This window comes from Choloepus didactylus, chromosome 1 (assembly GCF_015220235.1).
Source record: "Choloepus didactylus isolate mChoDid1 chromosome 1, mChoDid1.pri, whole genome shotgun sequence".
NCBI lineage: Eukaryota > Metazoa > Chordata > Mammalia > Pilosa > Megalonychidae > Choloepus > Choloepus didactylus.
The window spans coordinates 105,324,988-105,346,157 of NC_051307.1; the positions used below are offsets into that span (position 1 = coordinate 105,324,988).

A 21,170-nucleotide genomic window follows, 5' to 3' on the forward strand; every position below is an offset into this window, starting at 1 on the left:
AGGGAGAGTCACTTAAATTTTGAGTGTCAGCACCACCAGCTTCTGAGCTGAGTTCAAACATGACCTTTCTAATTGAGTGGCGGGCTCCTGCCTCTCAGCAACGGGCAAACACTAACAGAGGTATCAGCCATGTGCACTCAGAAAGGCCAGGAAAGGCATCTTCCTTCAGACGTTTCTGGGCTTGCCCTTAAAGTTACACACAGTTTGCTGTACGACAAAGCCAGAGGGAGAGGACGGGGAATCGCAGTATGCCCTCTTCTGACGAACAACCAACACCACCCTCCCCAACCCCGTCCTTTGGGGTGAAGTAGATGCAAGCCGTGTCACTGAAAAAGTGCCAATGAAACACACAGGAAGTTCACGGTGCGGTACAGGAACTGCAAGCTCGTGCCTAAAAAGACAATAGGCCTCTGAGAGCTTGGGTAGGCCGCGGGTTACTGAGCCCCGAGCATCCCCTGCGCTCCCGCCCTTGCGGTGGAACCGCAGCAGATCGCTCACCGCCCACGTTCGCTGCGCATGCCCGGTTAGTTGTGCCCCGGCAATTAAGCTCGCTTGGCTCCTACTCCTCCCTGAATGGTCTTGCCCTGCAGTCTCGAGTCGGAGGAAAGTGCCGTGCGGGGTGAACTTTTATTTACAGTTCCCAACTCATGTTTGCTCCAGTCTACAGGTCTCCTCATATGTTTAAATAAAACTACGTAGGGGCGAACTGCTTCCGTAAATTGAAAACCTCAACCCGCCACTGGGGTCGAGGGGCGTGCGCCCAGGACCGGAAGTGACGCATTACGTGCCCACGTTTTCCCGCCCAACTCTTCGCCACTAGTTTGGTGGTGGGAGCTGAGGCAACTGCGGTGACCGCGGCAACGGTAAGTTTTACCCAATTCTGTGTCTCCGGGCCTGGGCCTTTTATTCCCAGATTGGTGAACGGAGCTAAGACTTCACGACTACTTCGCTCTTTTCATATCCCGGAAACGCCAGGAAGGAGCCCTCGGCATCCTCGCACTGGAGGCGAGTGGCTGATGGGCCCACACTATGCCCAGGTACCCCTGCGGAAAGCGCAGGATAACAGGTGGCCCCGCCGGAGAAATCGCGAGGGTCGCGGTCGCCTTGTACTTCCGTGCCCTCGATGCCCCTGGGATGTCTTCCACCTCCATTGTAGCGCGCACGGAAGTTGAACCAGTGTTGCAGCCTAGCCCCGGTGAGGCGGTAGTTTAGTACTAGCTAGTACTAGTTATCTTTCAGAGCCCTGCATTGGGCTTTTTTACTCTTTATCAGCTTGTGGCAGGAATGGGGTAACCCAATAATAATGTTAAAAACCTTGACTCTCTACAGATAATTACAGTATATTTTATTGATTATATACCTAATATGCCAAGCACAACACTATGTTTTTGTACACGTATTGTTTTATTGAATTCAACTGCCTTTGAAATAGGCCTTAACTCCTTTTACCAAAAAAAGGGGAATTTAGTCTCTTAGATGGTCATTCATCCATCAAATATTATGGAGCATCTATCATGTACCAGGCACTGTTCTAGGCACTGAAGGATACTGCAGAGAATGATACGTAATTGTTGCTACTGCTGCAAGTTACCAGGCAAGCTGTTGGTACTTTTCTGTTTTAAAACTTCATGCTTTTCCGTATTGTTATGATTTCTTAAAATGAACCGTTATATATAAAAAAAAAAGCACAGTGCTTCTTCCATTTTTAACAACAGAATCCCTCATCTCCCCTTTCCTGGCCAAAAAAAAAACCTTAAAATAGTCATTAACTGCCAGTAAAATAGGTCCTTGAGTGGAGGTTCTCATCAATGGTCCCAGCACTCCTCATTGCTGAGCCCATCCCAGGGTCTGAGCTAGAGCCAGGCCCATGACTGAAATGGAGACACGGTATAGACCTTGTACAGTTTGGCCATTAGTGATATCATATTTATCAAAGGGTTTGGAACTCTTAAAAAATGGAGTTTGGGTTTCTGACATAAGATGTGTCTTTTTTCTATAAGTCCCTCACTATAAAGAGGTTGTAGGTTCCTTCAGGACTTTGACCTCTTTTACATCTCTGTAGCCAGTGCTGTATAAACTGTGCATCCAGAGAGTCCTAGGTCATGAGGTGATGTCCTTCATTTAGTAAGTAATTATTGGATGCCTTTGCACAAGGCTAAATGTGCTTTCAGACTTGACTTCCTCATGACAGTTTCAAAATAGCTTCTCCTTTTCTGCCTTGCACCCATCCAGGTGAAGTAACCATGCAGGCATTTCTAAAAGGCGCATCTATCAGTACTAAACCGACATTGACCAAGGATCGAGGAGTACCTGTCACTGCAGGAAGCAGTGGAGAAAACAAGAAAGCCAAACCTGTTCCGTGGGTGGAAAAATAGTAAGAACATTTGTGTTTTTTTGATAACTTATTTTACTTAAGGCAGGAATGTTTTGCTTTGCTTAGATGTTGTCCTTGAAAATCACCCAAATATGTAAGTCATAGAACCTTTGAACTGAAAGATACCTTAGAATGATCTAGTTTAATTCCACTATTTTAAAGATAAGCTAAGGCTTCTCTAAATTAAGCACAGTTTTAGAGGCTGGGATACTATAGTGAAAAAAAAAACAGAGAATCTATAAAGCTGCCTAAAGCTCTTGGTCTGTTCCCCTTTTCATTACTGATAGTTGAAATTTGCTGGGTTTTTGTTTGTTTGATTTTGGCAAAAATAACACTTTAACTGGCACCTAAATTGTCAGTCGGCTAAGCAATATTATAAGTAAAGTAATTGTGACCACTGAGTGGCATCATTATTTACCAAGGGTTTGCAGATGGTGTATGGGTTAAATAGGACCCTCAAAGGTTTTTTTTTGGTTCCAATAGTGCTTTAAAAAGCGGGGGGGAGGTTTCCAATAAAAATCGGGATTTTCAGCTTCTCAGAAGGTTAGGCTATACTGGGTACAAGTTCTCACATATCAGAAATTGGGTGGACTTGAGTACTACTTTTAATTTTCGAAGGGATGTGTTTCTCAATTTGTCATAGACCCCACTATTTTCTCTAGTTTTATACTCTGCCTTCTTCACACTTGTTATCTGCTAGACCCCTGCAGGCATTTGAATACAAACCCTGACTTATACAGTATCCTGGTTTCCCTATGTCAGATAAAATATGTTACATAATTCCTGCCTAACATTGACCTGACTTATTAGAAAAGTATAGATCAAAGAAGAGCTTTTGATTGGGTAACTGAACACAATTCCTGATTTTAGGATTGGGTATATATATCTTTCTTCTAGCTTCTCTTAAAATCATTAGTAATGTAAGGTGAAAATAGATAATTTTATTATACTTTCTATTGGTAAAACTTGTAAGTTTGTTGGCCCTCAATGAAGTGAATAAGTCTTTTTTTGTGCTGTTAGGTGATGGAAGAAATTGGTATTAAGAACTTTAGCATTAGCAATCCAGAGGTTAGAAAGGGTGCTCCCTTTTCAGCTTAGGTTTATGGTCTTGTCAAATTATGTTACTTTCTAGGCAAGAGTTTAATTTTTAACCAATTGGCTTTTGCTTAATTTTTATAAGCGTAACATGGAAACAAAGCAGATGAGAATTGAAAAATTATTTCACTCCTTTAGCATGTATTTGCTTACAGTAAATACAAATAGGGTTTCCACCAACTGCCAATTATGAAACAGTTTTTCTTTTCATTACTGATATTTGAGAATTGTTGTTGATGTTTTAGCAGAAGCAACATGAGACCCATCTTTGGCTATTGTAATATACTTAATAACCTCTCTTTTTTTGTTCCAGTCGCCCAAAATGTGTGGATGAGGTTGCTTTCCAGGAAGAAGTGGTTGCTGTGCTGAAAAAGTCTTTAGAAGGAGCTGACGTGAGTAAATAGTGGAATTTAATGTCACTGGAACTTTAACGCTTATTTTGTTCACCCACTTCCTTTCTTTATAACCCCTTCTCCATTAAATTAAGTACCATACTGAATATACAGTAGGTCTTGATAACTATTTTTACGACATACGATTAGTCAACAAATATTTATTGAGCATCACCTGTTTGCTCCAGTGTGACATTGTTTATGTTGTACTCAAGTAAAGAGCATTGAACAAAGCCATCTAGGTCCTGCTTCTTGTGTGCTTTTATTTTGGTAGGGAGAGACAATAAACAAGTAAACCAAATAAACAAGAAGAAATTATGTGATATAAAGAAGAATCAGAGGAGTTTCTTTAGAAATTAATTTTTTTTTAACTCCATTTTATTTCTTCTCCTTTTTTTTTTAAAGAACAATCACTTTCATAAAACTAAGACTCAGACTTTTTCAAAGCATGACTTGATTTTCTGGAATTACTCAAAAAACATGTTGGCCATACAATAGCAACTATACATCCTCCCAAGTCTCAAGTGTAGAATTGATGGAGGAAACTTACTTTCTTTAAAATGTATTTGATCATTCTGTGTCAATAAATAAAATTTCCTCCAGGAACCATATTCAAGAGGGTAAATTTATGATTACATGTCCCTAGAACACAAAATACGCAACATCAGAAAACAAAACAAAACCAACCAGAAAAAAAAAATTGATTTGGAACCAATAATTAGGGAATTTCAACTATAACTGCCAAATGATAAATGTGTAATAATTTTTTCTTATTAGGAAAATATCACCTAAAGTGAAGAGGCAGTGTTTAGTTGGCAACAGCCATTCATTTTAAAGAGTATAAGTTAGTGAGTTCAGTGAATAAAGTACACCAGTAAACCCTATGTCCTGGACCTGGCCAGTCACTGAGCTGAAGACCTCTAGAGGCCTCAAGGCTTCGAAGGCCTCATATCACTCATCAACAAAATCCATCCCCACTATTGCACCAATAGTGTCATCTCGGTATGTAGCTGACAGTGTTTTTTGAGTATGATAGATGCTCCTTTACTTTAGCAGATAAAAGAGCCTACTATGTCCCTGTTGCTTGTAGTAGTCTATCAGTTACATACTTTATCAATTACATAGACAAGGTTTATGAATGACTAACTTAGAAATAAAACCAGTAATTTCTAAGCCAATTTTAAGATTTGATACTCCACATACAATTTTGAGATAGATCATATGTATCAGAATATTATATAATGTTATGGTTTAATTTACCATGTTTTGAAGAATTTATTTAAATTGTATGTGATAGTTACCTGGATAAATCATTTAAAATGCACAGATCAAAACAATAGTTATAACCTTTAAAACTAAGATGCCTAGGGGTTCTTTTGGTTTTTGCTTTTAAGTAATGTATCTTGTAGTTTGTATCATAAATTATATATTATCAATATAACAGCTTTAGTCTAATATATTTAGCTATATGTCGGGTTTAATTTATTTGACAAATATTGAGTACTGATACTGCATTAGATGCTGAGGATACAGATATGAATAGAATAAAGGGTTTTGACCTTCTTAAGCTTACCAGTTAGTGAGGTAGACAGGCATTTTACAACTAAACCCAACCGTTAAATAAATAATAATAAATAAGTACAGATTGCAACAAGTGCAACAAAGCTGTGATGAGACAATAATAGGGGAAACCCACTTTAGATTGGGTGTTCAAGGAAGACTTTTGACTTGTAATGTAGAAGTTATAAAAAGCACTTTTTTATTATTCTGCAACTTAAATCCAAGCTGAGCCAGCCTTAGCAATGTAGTCATAATGAAACTGTAAAATAGGTGCTTTTATTTTTTTAATGTTTCTTTTCTTAGAACTTCAGCTCATCAAAAGCCCTGCGATGTCTTCTTCACTCCTTTTCCCTCAGTATTGGCAAATCCAGTTACTCCATTGGTCTCTTTCCCCTTTTGAAGCAGCTGGCATCTTTATAAAACAAAATTCCTCCTGATCCTAAGCAGAGAGGCAAGATGAGGAATCACAGAAACCTCAGGTTTCCTTCAGAAATAAGAGATTTCTAATTCCAGCTTTGAAAATTTCACCTAAGTGTGTTAGCAATCATAAGTATTGATTCAGTTTAAAAGATTAGAAAGACATTTTGGGAAAAAGTTATAGTATTTTGTGAAAAAAGCAGGATTTATAATTGAATAGTATGATACTAGTAAGGTTAAAAAATCCTTGTCTTTAGATATGTGTACCATCCCTATTAGGGAAGTCATTTCCTTGTTCCAGAGACATTTAGTTATCATTTTCTTCTATTTGTGCCAGAATTCAATTTATAAAAACTAAAAGTTGAATTTTACAGCTCCCTAATCTCTTGTTTTATGGGCCACCTGGAACTGGAAAAACATCCACTATTTTGGCAGCAGCTAGGGAACTCTTTGGGTAAGTTGAAATCTTTTTTTTCTGTTGGTTTTTTTTTTTTTTTTTTTATTTCTTCTGAAGACTTGGCACCAAAAGTCTGGTACTGATTTTCCTCCTCTAAAAATTTGCATTTGATTTCACTGTGGGGTTGGTGGGTTTGTTTTTTGTTTCTGAATTTTTTATTAATCCAGTAGGCCTATTTCCCTTACTCCTTCCTCATGCCCCTGCCTCAATAATTTGCTTGTCCACATCTTTGTAATCCTCATTCTGAACCTTGTTCAAATGTTATTTGAATGTACTGCAATTTAGGGCACCTCATGATTCTCTGATCACTTTAACTTTTTGGTTATAATTTTTGAGTCCCTCAGGACCCAACCTGTCCCCAGTGATGCTGATAGTTTCATCACCATCTTAATGATTGTGTTCACGTATGTGTGGTTGTATGATAGACTCTGCTCTACCTGTTGCTACTGACTACCATCACCTTTTCTTGAGTTCCCTCTGCTCTGGACTTCTGAGGCCCTGCCTCTGCAGTAGCCATGCCACCTCCTTGTCCTCAGTTCTCGTGGGTATAAGCAGAGTAGGTGGCAGTTGATACCATATGATTTTATGTACACCAAAATATCTCCCCATGAGCTGTCTTCTTGGAGTCATCTTTCTAGATTCACTCACTTGGCTTAGCCAACCATTCTAGAGGAAGCCTTTATCTATATAGTTAAAAGATACACAGCAGCACAGACTGAAATCTCTGGCACATGCACCAAGATAACAAAGGCTATCTTGAATTTAACCAGAATTTTTATATTAGGTATATAACCCAAGGGTTCATCTGAAATCCTACATATGAAACCACCAAATATATAAGGATAATTAGTTTTGTCAAAATGTAAAGGAGAACAAAGGGGAAAGTTGCTTTGAGCCTATTTGATTTATTTAACAGCAACTTTTATATCTCAAGGAAGTTATAAAAGCATTTTTTATTATTCTGCAACTTAAATCCAAGCTGAGGCAGCTTTAGCAATGTAGTCATAATGAAACTGTAAAGTAGTTTATTATAACTTACTCTGGAGTTGTTCAACCCAGAATATATAACTTTTTTATATGCTTTATAAAATAATGTTTGTCCTTACAGACTAAAATAACTTATTTTAATTGCAAATTCCATATTTAATAATATATGTGGTTTTAGAAATAGAAAACAGATACACAGAGCTTCCTAAATATTATGCCCATAGAAAAATAGTAAGAGTATCACATTAACTGGGAAAAATAAAAACAAAACTATGTAAATGTCAACACTTGTCTTTTTTATTTAAAAAAATTTATAGGTAGAAAAATAACTGGAGGGAAGTTTTCAAAACAGTGGTTTGACAGGGTGTGCAGCATTTAAAATGGTTTTAATAACATGGTAAAATGTTTATGATACAGTGCTAAGTAGAAAATTGATTTAAAATTTTATTATGTGATATCGTCTACCTATTTTTTTAAAATGCATGCAAAGAAGCCAAAATGATAACTGCATGCCTCTGCAAGAGAAAGAATACAGAAGTAATTGTGTACCTTATATCCATATTATTTCCTAGGTGGATTTTAAACTACTGCAAAATGTGCAGACATTAAATGTGGTTTAAACCTGAGTTACTTGTGCACTGTATGATGTTTCCTACCTTTTCGTTTTGACACAGGCCTGAACTTTTTCGATTAAGAGTTCTTGAATTAAATGCATCGGATGAACGTGGAATACAAGTAGTTCGAGAAAAAGTGAAGAATTTTGCTCAGTTAACTGTGTCAGGAAGTCGTTCAGAGTGAGTTTTCCCTTTCCATTGCATGTTTGTGCTAAATTTCCAACTCCTTTTTTTATGTTAAGATTATATTTTTGATAAATTATTTAAAACCAGAAATGACCATCCCATTATAATAGCTAATTTTTAAGTTGTATAGCTATTTGTCCAGTTTATTAAACAAATTTGGTATTTGGTGGGACACTTATAAAAATCTTGATGTTTGCAGTTGTATTAGAAAAGAAAGTTATCTCCCCTTTCAGACAGATATCTTAAGATTCTGTGACTATTTTGTAGTAAGAGTGCCTATTTAAGTTCTTGTCCAAACTAGGAAATGTTTAGAGTGAAAGGAAGTATTATTAATATTAAAAGAGTACCATCCTGAGGCAAGTACTTATACTCCTCAGGACATATATTTTGTATCAGAGCACAGGTCAGAATTTGTAGGAAGTAAATGACCAATTTGTCTTATCTGCTAGGTATTAGCAATGTAATCACAGCCTCTGTAGAAACCAATTTCCTCTTACGTGAAATGAAGAATGGACAGTTGGACTAAAGACCTCTCTCAGTTCCCTCCCACCTTTCACATTTAAAATCTGTTTTCTTAGTATAATTTTCAGCCAACTGTATTAATGTCACTTTTGGTGGGAGAAAAACCTATGTGACAGACGACCAAAAAATTAATATGCAGGAAGTAAAAAGACAGCCCACAAAATAGGAGAAAATATTTGCAAACCATTTATCTGATAAGGGTATTGTATCCAGAATATACCAGGAACTCTTTCAACTCAATAGTAAGAAAACAAGTAATCCAATTTTAAAAAGGGCAAAGGACCTGAATAGACATTTCTCCAAAGAATGATGCACAAATGGCCAGTAAGCACATAAAAAGATGCTGATCAACATGAGCCATTAGGGAAATGTAAATCAAAACCATGATGAGGTACCACTTTACACCCACTAGGATGGTTATAATCAGAGAGAGAGAAAATAACAAATGTTGGCAAGTGTGTGGAGAAATTGGAACCCTTGTACATTGCTGGTGGGAATGTCAAATGGTATAGTTGCTCAGAAAAGTTTGGCAGTTCCTCTAAATATTAAACATAGTTCTCATATTACCCAGCACTTCCACACCTTTGTGTGAAAATGTATGTCCACACAAAAATGTGTATGCAAATGTTCATAGCACCATTATTCATAAAAGCCAAAATGTGGAAACAACTCAAATCTCCATCAGCTGATGAATGGTTGAATAAAATGTGGTATATCATATGTCATATTATTTAGCATTAAAAAAGAATAAAAATGAATGAAATAATGCCACATGATACACCTGGATGAACTTTGAAAACATGCTTTGTGAAAAAAGGCAGTCACAAAAGATTTATTGTACGATTCCATTCATTTGAATAATGTCCAGAATAAGCTAATACATATAAGGACAGAAAGTGGATTATTGGTTGCCTCAGGCTAGGGGAGGTGGGAAGAAGGGGTGTGACTCCTAAGGGGGGGGTCACAAGTTTGTTTGGGGGATGACAAAAATGTTCTAAAATTAGATTGTGCTGATGGTTGGACAACTCTATGAATATACTAAAAGATACTGAATTATACATTTCAAATGGGTGGCTTTTATGGTAGGTGGATTATATCTCAATAAAACTATTAACAAAAAGCACTATACATATTAATGTTGAATTCCTGTGTGTTTCTCTGAATCAGTGGTAAGCCATGTCCTCCTTTTAAGATTGTAATTCTGGATGAAGCGGATTCCATGACTTCAGCTGCTCAGGCAGCTTTAAGACGTACCATGGAAAAAGAGTCTAAAACCACCAGATTCTGTCTCATCTGTAACTATGTCAGTCGGTATGTACACTGCCCTGAAGATAGATACCTAATTTTGATATTCCCATTTATAAAGAGAGCTAGTTTAAATTTTTCAAGGCTATATTTCTTTCCTTCTTCTCCATCAAATCTTGATTTGTTCTTGATAAAAATTCTTTGGGGGAAATTCCTTCTTTCAACAATGACTTTTTTTCCAATCTAATCTTTTTCAGAATAATTGAACCTCTAACCTCTAGATGTTCCAAATTTCGCTTCAAACCTCTGTCAGATAAAATTCAACAACAGCGATTACTAGACATTGCTGAGAAGGAAAAGGTCATAATTAGCAATGAGGTAATGTTGTAATACAAATTCCTTTAATAGGTGCATTTGAGGGGCCCTGAAAGAATCAAATGTGTGTTGCTTCAATCCTGGCAACAGTTCTTCAGGCAAACTTACGTTTAATAGGGTAGCAACTGGAATGTCTAGGAATTATGAAGTTTTCCTCTTTTCTCTTTCTACTGGAAGAGTCATTTAAGCTAGGTTGTAATGTATCAATCCTTCAAAGGCATAAAACTGAGGCAGATTTTATACATCATGCAAATTTTGCAACAAATCTCTTCATAATGACAAAATTTTTAGTCTCTTAGCCAATACTCCACTTGAAGAACCAATTTGATGTGTTGGAATTCTGGTACAGTGATAGAATGAATATATCTAGGCCCCTTTTTCATTATAATTAAACTTAACCATAATTTTGAGTTTTTCTTCACTTTATGTGATCAAAAAAATAGGATAAATGTGAAACAGCTCTGTTTCTGCAAATTTGTTTCAGAGGCTAGATCTTTTCTTTATCCTTCCATTGGATTGATGCTGTCTCCATGACTTCTGCCACTGTAAGACTGATGATATTCCCTCCAAATCAGAAATCTTTTTTTAATAATCCATTAATTCTAGGCCAAAACAGTATTCACTTTTTAGTTGCTTATTAAAGTAAAAAATATTAATTGGCTCTTACAGGTTAAAAAGTGTCTTTTTTCTCTTCAGGGAATAGCTTATCTTGTTAAAGTATCAGAAGGAGACTTAAGAAAAGCTATTACATTTCTTCAAAGTGCTACTCGATTAACAGGTGGAAAGGAGATCACAGAGAAGGTGATCACAGATATTGCTGGGGTAAGAGGACTAGATATTCTGCTCTTCTTTTTGTTGGCTTATTTTGTGGCTTTTAGAAAATTATCATCCAACAGATATATACTGAATGCTTACTGTGGGCCAAGTACTGTGCTTAATAAGTAAGTGTAATTTGGGTATTGCCTGGGAGTATCAAAATGATTCCAAGAGGGGGTAATACTAGAATTGATCCTTTTCAGAGTTAGCCAGGCATATTTAATAGTAACACATTTCGAGAGAGAGCGCTACATTTTCAACTCTTACACTTAGAAGTGATGCCTCCTGGATAAAACTACTTTTCAGCAGATATCCTGTTCTGCGTGTAAAATCTATTCTGCCAGTGGGTCATATATAAACAAGAGGAATATCCAACTTGTTGAATTTATTTATTAAAGAAAATTAAGGATACTCCCCAAGTCAGGGCTCACCTCTTAAAGCATTTTTCATCAACGTGCCAGACATTTCGTATCACACAGTGAGACTGATAGCCATTAGTCTCCTTTCACTTTTTTGGTATTAAGGAATTTTTAAGCCAATAAATCTCTAGTGACATCTTGACATGGGAGAAAATATTTGGGGAATGGATGCTTCAGACTGCTTTGCTGATTTTGGCCAGTCCCCTGAGGAACTGTTACAGCCACTGGACCTACAGTGATAAAAAGATGTACAGTGAATCTTGTGGTGGACAGTGCCTATGATTAACTGTACAAATGTAAAAAAGTTTTCATGAACTAAAGCAAATGTATGACACTGTTAGTTAATAGGGTATATGGGAAAAAAGGTACTTATTGCAAACTATGGATTATAGTTAACAGTACTATTTTAATATTCTTTCAACAGTAACAAATGTACTACACCAATACTATGGGTCCACAGTGGGGGGTAGGGTAAGGGATATGGGAGGATTTGGGTTTTTTTCTGGACTAATGAAAATGCTCTAAATTTCATCATTTAGATGAATTGTGATAACATTGCAAGCCACTGATTTGTACAGTTCAGATGGCAGTAAAAACAAGTCTGTAGGTATCAAAGTGGGTAGGTCGAGTGTCAGCTACTTTCTAACCAGAGCAGCTGTTTTTCACATGCTGAAACTTGAAAAATATTCTGTGGTGAAGGGAATGTATACTTTGTCAGAACCATTAAATGGTAAAACATCATTTCATGAAGTCACCCTTGTTCTTTAGTGGTGACTAGACTAAAAGCACTTCAAGATTGGCATCATCTAGGTGACAGTAAGTTCATAACATCAAACATTTCAGGGAGCAAGATAAATCTCTCAACTGGATAAATTTTGAAATCTAGACTCAGTAGAGTACATGAGCATAAAAAGATTTTTATGAGAATTTTTATATTTTATATATATATATTTGCAGTTCCTAACTCTGGGGATCAGTATTGACCTTGTGTCCTGTGACACAGGCTGTTAAGTCTTTTGCAATGAACTGTCCAAGTAATACAAGAACAGAGTTGAAACAAGAACTTAACCTTTTTGATTTAACTCTTAGGTAATACCAGCGGAGACAATTGACAGAATTTTTAACTCATGTCAGAGTGGCTCTTTTGACAAATTAGAAGTTGTTGTAAAGGTAATTAATCTGTTTACTTAGTTTACTCAATTTTGTAGAAGGGGGGAAAAACAATCATTTGCCCAAATTTTGTTACAGGAGGTGATAGATGAGGGTCACACAGCAACTCAACTTGTAAACCAACTTCATGATGTAGTTGTAGAAAATAACCTTTCTGATAAACAGAAATCCATCATCACAGAAAAACTTGCTGTAAGTAGGTACTTTGCATGCGTTATTTACTTACACTAAGGAAATTATATTTGAAACCCTTTTTTCTTTTCATAGGAAGTGGATAAATGCTTAGCAGATGGTGCTGATGAACATCTGCAGTTGATCAGCCTTTGCGCCACTGTGATGCAACAGTTAAGTCAGAACTGTTAGCCTGAGTAACTTCGTCTATTTTCTGTTTTGTAAATAAAAGTAATCATAACTCCCTTAAAGTGAATATACAATTTATTTAACATTCAAACTTCATTAAGACATGTGCAATATGGCAATTTTACTGGGTTTAACCCTACCTAGGATATGATCACTTGCTGGGGCTTAGCAACAGGGTCCAAGTTCACACTTAGCACTAATTAAATACTTTATTGAATAAATACCAAACAAAACACATTCAAATGCTTTCTTTAAAAAAAAAAAATCAATTTTAAAGGCCTTTCTAAATTCAGGCTAATGACAAACACAATAAAGGGAGATATGCTAGTTTAACATAATTGGCTGATTTTATACAGCACTTGTATCTTTTAGTCCACAAGTATATTATTAAATGATAAAGAACATCTAATACAACCATTTCTACAAAACTAGGAAATAAATTTCTAAGAAAGAAAGATTTTACAGACCCCATCTTTTATACCCAACCCCCAACAGTCTAACTCTAAAGAGGATAAAGCCGATGACTTTCCTCACAAGAGCTCACGACTCAAGTCGCTTTGCTATCAAAATCTATATTTCTGATCCGTTATGAGCATTGAGACAAGATTCAAATATTCCCAAAGAAAGAAGCACAATGCACGTTGTGATCGCCTATTCAGCAACAGCGAGCACTGCATTCGAAACTCTCATCCCAGGGATTAAATAAGGTCAGCCACATTCATTGGCATTTCCTCCACTGTAGTATTGTAGAAAGTCTCAATGTCCCGAAGAATCCTCTTGTCTTCTTCAGTAACAAAGTTAATAGCCACACCTTTCCTCCCAAAACGACCCCCTCTGCCAATTCTGTATGAGAAAAAAAAAAATTAGCAATCAGAATGCTACTTCCCAAATATTTCATGAACTACTGAATATGACGATCCACTTGTTATCAGCTGCTGTTTACTTATCATGGTTATAGTTCGTGCTTCTAATTGGAGCACTAGCTGCTAGTCAAAATATCTAGAGAAAAAAATCTTCCTTTGCAGTTAGTGCCAAAAGGATTCAAGGCTTGTCTGGCTGCAAAATGAGATTTTATCATGTGTCTTGGGCATTATTTATAAAAGCAAATGACAGTACTGTGTTTGGGGTAGTGAATTAAAGCCCATACCAAAGTGGGCCAGCCAAGAGCAGGTTATCAGCTTGGGACAGATGTAAACACCAGGGATGAAACAAAGAAGTTATGTAAATCCATTTCGACGCACTTCTGGAACTGTAAACTGTGAATACAAATGCTGCGAGGTTAACTGTCTAGAAGTTACAATTCTTCAGCAGTGGGAAAACACAGATATTTGGTATGGTAACCCAAACTTATCACTGCTTTTTTGCTCAGTTTGTCTCACACGTTGTAACTCAATTACTCAAACGTGTTTCCCTCCAACACAACTCACTGCCTTCCTGACAAAAACCAGGCAAAACAAACCACCTAATAAACTGATATACAAAAATGCCTTGGGTGGAGCAACTTAAATATCAAATAATCATGACAAAAGAAAAACAAATATAAATACCGACTCGCTCTTTATTCAAACAGTGTGCTGTTTCGCTTATGATTCCACGTCCTAAATTACGTCAACGCCGTTTCTGAGCGCCATCTCGTCATCAACTGCAGCTATCGACTCCTGTATTTTTTAAAAAGTCTTTTTTTACATCACATAACAAAGTACAATTCAATTTATTTAGGGATAAAGCCACTATAACTAAACCAGGGATCAAATTGCTACCAAGACGACACCAGGAAAATCCCAACTATAGAGGAATCAACTGCCAAAAAAGCACATGGACACAAGAACTTAACTAAAAGCTCAAAACATAAAGCTAAGACCAATAGATCTAAGAACAACTTCATCTGTATGAAATCCAATTTGGGCAGCATTTTTACAAAACTGTTTTCCCACTGTCAAGTGTTCCTGACCAATGAATGTCTTCCCAAGGCCAATTTTAATTACATCTTATGAGTGTCTGCATCTTGAGAGACTCAATTCCCCGATTTGAGGTTACTTTACCTTTCACACAAATCACATTTAAAAACACACTTCAATACAAGCGTCAAGGTACCATCAACTCACCTGTGAATATAGTTTTCACGATTGGTAGGTAGGTCATAGTTTATAACCAAAGACACTTGTTGCACATCAATCCCGCGAGCCTGAAAAACAATGGTATGTATTCAAATTCTAAAAAAAATTACACCACCTATGTATAATATAATGTAGGCCACCAAATAGTAGTGAGCTATGGAAGTGCTACAGCCCACTGTGGAGTGTGGTCTTTTATTCTCCCAAATAGCCCAAACTGGTCAAGGTTATTAAAAAAACCTTCCCTTAAAAAGATACTTTGGGGTGATTAAAAAAAGCAGTTAAGAGACTCACCAACAAGTCAGTAGTGATCAGAACACGGCTTGACCCTGATCGGAATTCCCTCATGATAACATCTCTTTCCTTCTGGTCCATATCACCATGCTGCAAATCAACAAACCTTAATTCAAGAATCACCAGTCAAGTCAATATTTAATTCCATCAACTTGTATGAGACCAAGCGTCCCTGGCTGCTACAAAGAGTAAAGCAGACAGGGATAGATAAGAAACAAATTTATTTTGAGCAGGGGGAACGACAACACAGCACTGAACAGCTATATTGTAGTCTAAATCCTGCTTTGACAAAAAGTACAGAAATTTCAATGAGCCTTACTAAATTAGAACATCTCTTACCAGTGCAGAAACTGTGAAGTCCCTGGCATGCATTTTCTCAGTAAGCCAGTCCACCTTGCGCCTTGTATTGAGAAAAATAACAGCCTGCGTAATGGTCAGCGTCTCATACAAGTCACAAAGTGTATCCAACTTCCATTCCTACAGTGTTTTCAAAAAAAGAGTTGTTAATCATTAGTTTCCAAATTTCATTTCTTAGAATTTCATTCTATTAGATCTTCCTAATGACATATTTGCACCAAATTTTAAGACAAAGGACACTGGACATTAAGAAAGAGGTCCACCCCAGTCTTTACAATCTAGTGCATTTACTTTTCTTCCTGTGTGTACTCTGCTAGCATTATCACAAAAACTAAGAAATGGTCCTAGTTTCTGCAATTTTAGCACAGTGCTTTTACAAGAAGGAATCGGGCTACAATTTTATGCTTAACATAACAAACAAATTACCTCTCTTTCAACATTAATATAAAACTGTTTGATTCCTTCAAGGGTCAATTCTTCCTTCTTCACCAGAATTCGAATTGGATCTCTCATGAACTTTTTGGTCACTTCCAACACATCAGTTGGCATTGTGGCAGAAAGCAACACAACCTTAAAAAAGAGACAATAACTATGAAACCACACTTGTAGGTAGCACAACTTTCACAGTAATATTCAAAGAAATACTAAGACTATCCTACTCTAGAATTGACCCTACAAATAGTTATGTATAGACTTCTTGGGGGTAACAATTAAACACTCCAGTTATTGTGACAGTACCTGCAATAATAAACCCTGAACAGGAATTGAAATAAAGCTCTCACCTGAATACTTGTATTTAATTTTTGGAAAATCTCATAGATTTGATCCTTAAACCCCCGGCTCAACATTTCATCTGCTTCATCCAAAACAAACATTTTGATCCATTTTGGAGCTGTTAAAAACAAAGTCATGCTATCATCCTTAAGATTTTCATGGTTACTTTTACCCACCCAACTTAGCAATGATAGAAACAAATTACACTTTAAGATAAGGGCAATACTTACAAAGATACCTTCTGTTTAACATATCAAACACTCTCCCTGGAGTACCAACAACAATATGTGGTGCTTCAGCCTGCAGTTTCTGCATCTCATTTCGAACATTAGTTCCACCAATGCAGGCATGACAAGTTGCTCCCATATAATCTCCAAGAGCCAAAATTACCTTTTGGATCTAAAAACAGTAACAAAAAAAGCCTCAATTATTTATCCTGTAGATTCACAGGCTCTACTAACTTCCAGATCATATCAAATAACTGGTCTGCAAAGTTTTGCATGCACAGCACATAACTACTTCCCAAGGTTAAAATGCAAACTGACCAAATGTTTTGAGTTAATTCCCATAAACTGCCTCATTCTCGTGCTTTGCCAAAGTTGGGGTCTTATTTCCCTACAAGTACCAGTTAGTAATTAAAGAAGTACGAAACTTTTCCTACATTATTCCTCATGTGTTGGGGGAGGTCTAAATAGTGAAACAAGCTTTGCAATTACACCTAGTAGCATACTGATACTTCACAAAAACAATCTCTTCCCGTGGGGTACTGTGACTTTATTAGAAAAGTTTACTTCACAGCCAATATAGCAGTGAGCTTTGAAAACATAGCATGCAACAGATGCATCACAAACTACTGAGACAGTCAAATAACATGTCACTGCAGTTTTCATGTTGCACAACTGCATTCAAACTTAAAAATGGGCACAAATCTAGTCCTCCCTGAAGAGAATGCTTTGATTTCTCAATCTGCTGGAATACAACCCTGCAAACCGTACCTGTACACCCAGTTTCTATTTAACTTTTGACAAAAATTCTACATGCACGGATAATTAAAAGAGGGCTCTGGTAGGACAATTTATACAGTTTTAAATTCTTCACAGTTGTGAAACCTGAAACCTATGCAACACGCAAGCAGTTTTTTGAACTACACTATCAATACCTGTTGAGCCAGTTCTCTGGTGGGGGCCAATACTAGTGCTTGGGTCTCCTTGAACTCAATCTCCAACTGTTGCAGGATGGAAATAGCAAATGTGGCTGTCTTGCCAGTACCTGACTGAGCTTGAGCAATCACATCATACCCTAAAAAAAGTAGGATACATATTTACCGATCCCACATCAAACCATCACTTCTAGTTCACACCATGTATTCCATTTGGAACATAAATTATGCCCAAACAATTAAGTGATCAGCAATGAGTATTCTCTTCATTTCAGGTCAGTCCCGAAAGATGATTGCCATCATTTCACTTTAAGGAATACAAATTGGTGCTAGTACCCAAGATTATTTTCCCTTTTAGGGCCCAGGTGCGTGTAGAACAGTGAATCCATTATTTTAGGAACCCCCCTGAATTGTCCTTTACCTTTAATACAGGGAATAATAGCTCTCTGCTGAATAGCTGAAGGCTTCTCAAAACCATAAGCATAGATACCCCGAAGAAGAGATTCTTTTAAATTCATATCATCAAAGTTATCAACAATCTCATTCCAATTGCTCTGTAAATGTAAAAAGGAAAAAAGGGCGGGAGTAAATGGGATGGACAAACTCACCTTTCCTATGTTTCAAAAAGCACACATTTCTTACCTCGATGACACCATCCGGGTCCATTCCCTCTGGGCCGCCATGTTCTCTGCTGACGAGAATTCTGCTGTTACAACACTAAGCTCGCCTCCTGTCCTCCCACAAGCATTAACAGATGTCTCCCACAGTACACTCAACGACGCAGGCATTTTCTAATAGAGAAAGTAAATACCGAACCCCAAACTAAAGCGTTCCTCCTCTGATGACTGAGGTATGGACGTCCCTCATGCAAACCCACGGACACCGGTCCCTTTCCCTCAGGCCAAAGCGCAAGGCGCTCCGCTTGGGCGGTGCAGCCTCTCGCGAGAGCTCCAGGCGGTGAGCTCCGCCCCTTACACTGCGCAAGCCGGTGTGATTGACACCGTGGAAGAGGCCTGAGGAAGGCTATACTAACGGTTCGCCGGCACCCTTATCCTGGGCTCAGCCCCATCCGCCTTCTAACAGTGCCGGGTAGACGCCGCAGCCCCCATTCCCCCTTCCAAAACCCGGGAACACAACTCTTCCGCGCCCAGTTACACAGAACCGAATGCGGGCTGCGCCACCGCTTTAAGTTAAGTAAATGTTTACTGTGCTCCGCAAGGCAGGGAAGAGAGAAAACAAGACATTTCAGAACGTCCTTGGAAGGAAAAAAAAAAAAAGTGGAACTTTTTTAACCAATCCATTTTCGTACCCTTGTTGTCTCTCTGCAATCCGGGACATTAATCATTATGGAAGCTTCTCGAAAGACAGCGGATACTGTACCCCCAAAGAGACGTCTCTGAATTCGGAGTTTCTTGCCTGCAAGCCATCAACTACAACCTCCTCTGGGCCACCAAGACCTTCACACTACAAAATACACCACCGAAAGAGGGCCATACCTGTTATACTCCGCAGAACCACCAGACATGATCCGAAAAACCCCTCAGCGCCCGACTGGAAAGACAGCGGAGCCGCGCCACCCGTTTTTTATAGGCTCGCGGCCGGAACCCGTTTCTTGCGGAGGAATTTTCTCATAGCTCTTCGATCAGCCACAAAACTGTGATCCTGAGGTTGTTATCTCAGATAAAACCATGAGGAAGAATATGGGAAAAATCCACACTTTGTAATTCTTCGATATTCCAGGGTGGCTGGAAACCCCAGAACCATCGGGAAGGGAAGGGACTCTTTGCTGAGCGGCGGAAGAATATTGCAGCAAGCCACCGCTAGACGTCGCGTTCCCCGCCCGCCCTACTCCTACGGGGTTTCCGCGTCCCTGCCGCAGAGGCGGGCCCGGGGGAGTCAGGGCGGGGCTGGGTGGCTGAAGCGGTTTCCCTGCGGGCGACTGGGTCCGGGCTCTTACGTTTGCCGCAGGTTCTCGGGTGCCGGGGAGGCCGGGGCGTCCACGTTCCGCACTGGAGGGGAATCGGTCATTTTGCCTGTACGCACCGCCATTTAATTTGCAATATACAGTCACCTGGCCTTTAGCCCAAGGCTTAAGCATCCAGTCTGGTCATCGAAGTGTGGAACTCCTGCTAGGAAAAATGTCGGCATCCAGCGCGTCTCAAAGTCAGGTTTACTGGCGGGGAAAAAAGAAATCGTAGCGTCATTTCGAGTATCACTGGGGTAACCAACTATTCTCCCCATGTTGCTTCTGCTCTTTTCTCATTCCCTGTTTAAAGTAATGCTAATAATTGTACCCTACCAGGTGTAAGGAATGCTGGAAAAAAGCAGTATAAACTTCTGTAAATGGATAAAAGCTAAGGGGGAGTTTTTGGTAATGCAGGAATTGAAATGGATGCTTCTGGCGTCTGCAGCTCTCACGCCGCTTTGGATCTAGATATGTTTTGATTTCGGTCTGTGTTGGTCATCTTTTCAAAAGCCTTTGAGTTTTAAATGCTTTTACAGAATGAATGTTAATTTATTGAAATTGAGAGCGACAGTCCTTTGCTGCTTAAAGAAACTGCATGATTCTTTAAGCTCCAAAGGTTTTCAACTGTTGCCCAACTCAGCCCCGTTGATAAAAATAAAAACATTTAATCATTTAACTTTAAAATACAATCCTTCTACCAACACTGCAAGCTGTTATCACGAATACTCAGGAACACTTTCTCATTCATTCAAGAGACCAGCCTAGAATCTGATTATTAGAAAAACTGACAACCAGTTTTCTATATTATAGAAAATATTTGGCTCTAAATACCACGTTTGGTTTTTCTTACAGGACACCGTCTATTTATTTGGTTATTTTCGTGCAGGAACTGTCACCAAAATTAGGAGCAGCGAGATGACAGGGTTGACCTGGCCCTCAGTCTAGTGATACTGCTCGTCATCCACCCCCCAATCCTCCCAATCCCCCCACCCCCCCATGTTCAAATCCAGATTTGAGCATGGTGGTTAGAGGTTCTTATTGTCTCATCCAAAATCTAAAAATAGCCTGGGATTTAAGAAACTCAAGAAAGTGCTAAATCAGAATATTCACCAATGATTTAGTCTTAAGGTGAAACCAGTCAATCCTAGGGTGAAATCAATAAACAATTTACACCTAATTGTTGAGTAGTTTCTTTAGGTTTAGCACTACTGCTAAGTGCTAGAGCGGAATTTCCAGAGTCTCTTAAGAGGAGACAACCAAGGACTAAATTCTACGGTTTATAAGTGCTGAAGGGGTTTCAGAGTAAGAAAGCTTCATTACCTGAGTCTAAACCCAGATCCACATTGCCTGCAGCCCTACAATGTATTTCCAATAAATGCTGTGTTTGCCACACTTGCATTTTATCCTCACTGAAAAGATAAACTTTTCTACTTACCTGGGGTGCTAAAACTAGATAGCCATCTCAAAGGCAACTAAAATGCTTTTGTGCCAATATGGAGTATGTGAGTCCATTTATA

At 38.3% G+C, this 21,170-nt stretch overlaps 2 protein-coding genes and 4 non-coding genes across 11 annotated transcripts; 1 reads left to right on the forward strand and 5 right to left on the reverse strand.

The window, feature by feature from the left end:
- Positions 1–765: 765 nt before the first annotated feature.
- RFC4 (replication factor C subunit 4) lies at positions 766–13,051 on the forward strand. 3 transcript variants are annotated; one of them, XM_037838717.1, is made up of 11 exons: positions 766–863; positions 2,233–2,374; positions 3,783–3,861; positions 6,213–6,292; positions 7,957–8,076; positions 9,772–9,915; positions 10,107–10,227; positions 10,921–11,046; positions 12,549–12,629; positions 12,708–12,821; positions 12,897–13,051. In XM_037838717.1, exons 2-11 carry the CDS (start codon positions 2,244–2,246, stop codon positions 12,990–12,992), a joined length of 1,092 nt encoding a protein of 363 aa, XP_037694645.1. In that variant the 5' UTR covers positions 766–863; positions 2,233–2,243; the 3' UTR covers positions 12,993–13,051. The 3 variants fall into 3 exon arrangements, with proteins under 3 accessions (XP_037694645.1, XP_037694651.1, XP_037694659.1); XM_037838723.1 differs by lacking the exon at positions 12,708–12,821; XM_037838731.1 differs by lacking the exons at positions 12,549–12,629; positions 12,708–12,821.
- On the reverse strand, positions 13,047–19,296 carry EIF4A2 (eukaryotic translation initiation factor 4A2). 4 transcript variants are annotated; one of them, XR_005217350.1, is made up of 12 exons: positions 19,184–19,272; positions 18,330–18,378; positions 18,109–18,241; positions 17,688–17,827; positions 16,759–16,927; positions 16,537–16,646; positions 16,181–16,324; positions 15,737–15,874; positions 15,398–15,487; positions 15,095–15,174; positions 14,537–14,647; positions 13,694–13,832 (listed from the first exon to the last, which is right to left on the reverse strand). XR_005217350.1 is itself a non-coding variant. In XM_037838695.1 (11 exons), the coding sequence occupies exons 1-11, from the start codon at positions 19,210–19,212 to the stop codon at positions 13,688–13,690; spliced, it is 1,224 nt and encodes a 407-aa protein (XP_037694623.1). In that variant the 5' UTR covers positions 19,213–19,296; the 3' UTR covers positions 13,047–13,687. The 4 variants fall into 4 exon arrangements, 2 of the variants coding, with proteins under 2 accessions (XP_037694623.1, XP_037694613.1); XR_005217351.1 differs by having other exon boundaries at positions 13,709–13,832; positions 14,541–14,647; XM_037838695.1 differs by lacking the exon at positions 14,537–14,647 and having other exon boundaries at positions 13,047–13,832; positions 18,330–18,375; positions 19,184–19,296.
- Positions 15,235–15,369, reverse strand: LOC119510639. The gene has a single exon (XR_005211990.1). It is a non-coding gene; the product is annotated as a small nucleolar RNA SNORA4 (small nucleolar RNA).
- Positions 15,550–15,682, reverse strand: LOC119510585. The gene has a single exon (XR_005211974.1). It is a non-coding gene; the product is annotated as a small nucleolar RNA SNORA63 (small nucleolar RNA).
- LOC119510758 lies at positions 15,962–16,139 on the reverse strand. The gene has a single exon (XR_005212013.1). It is a non-coding gene; the product is annotated as a small nucleolar RNA SNORA81 (small nucleolar RNA).
- LOC119510778 lies at positions 17,929–17,997 on the reverse strand. The gene has a single exon (XR_005212025.1). It is a non-coding gene; the product is annotated as a small nucleolar RNA SNORD2 (small nucleolar RNA).
- Positions 19,297–21,170: the final 1,874 nt, after the last annotated feature.

Coding starts and splice junctions, on each gene's coding strand:
- RFC4 (XM_037838717.1), top strand. CDS start 2,244: ATGCAGGCATTTCTAAAAGGCGCATCTATCAGTACTAAACCGACATTG. Junction 6,293..7,956: donor GCAGCTAGGGAACTCTTTGG/GTAAGTTGAAAT, acceptor GTTTTGACACAG/GCCTGAACTTTTTCGATTAA. Junction 10,228..10,920: donor AGGTCATAATTAGCAATGAG/GTAATGTTGTAA, acceptor TTTTCTCTTCAG/GGAATAGCTTATCTTGTTAA.
- EIF4A2 (XM_037838685.1), bottom strand. CDS start 19,212: ATGTCTGGTGGTTCTGCGGAGTATAACAG. Junction 16,928..17,687: donor CCAGAGAACTGGCTCAACAG/GTATTGATAGTG, acceptor TACTGTTTTTAG/ATCCAAAAGGTAATTTTGGC. Junction 16,647..16,758: donor GTTAAACAGAAGGTATCTTT/GTAAGTATTGCC, acceptor TGTTTTTAACAG/CTCCAAAATGGATCAAAATG.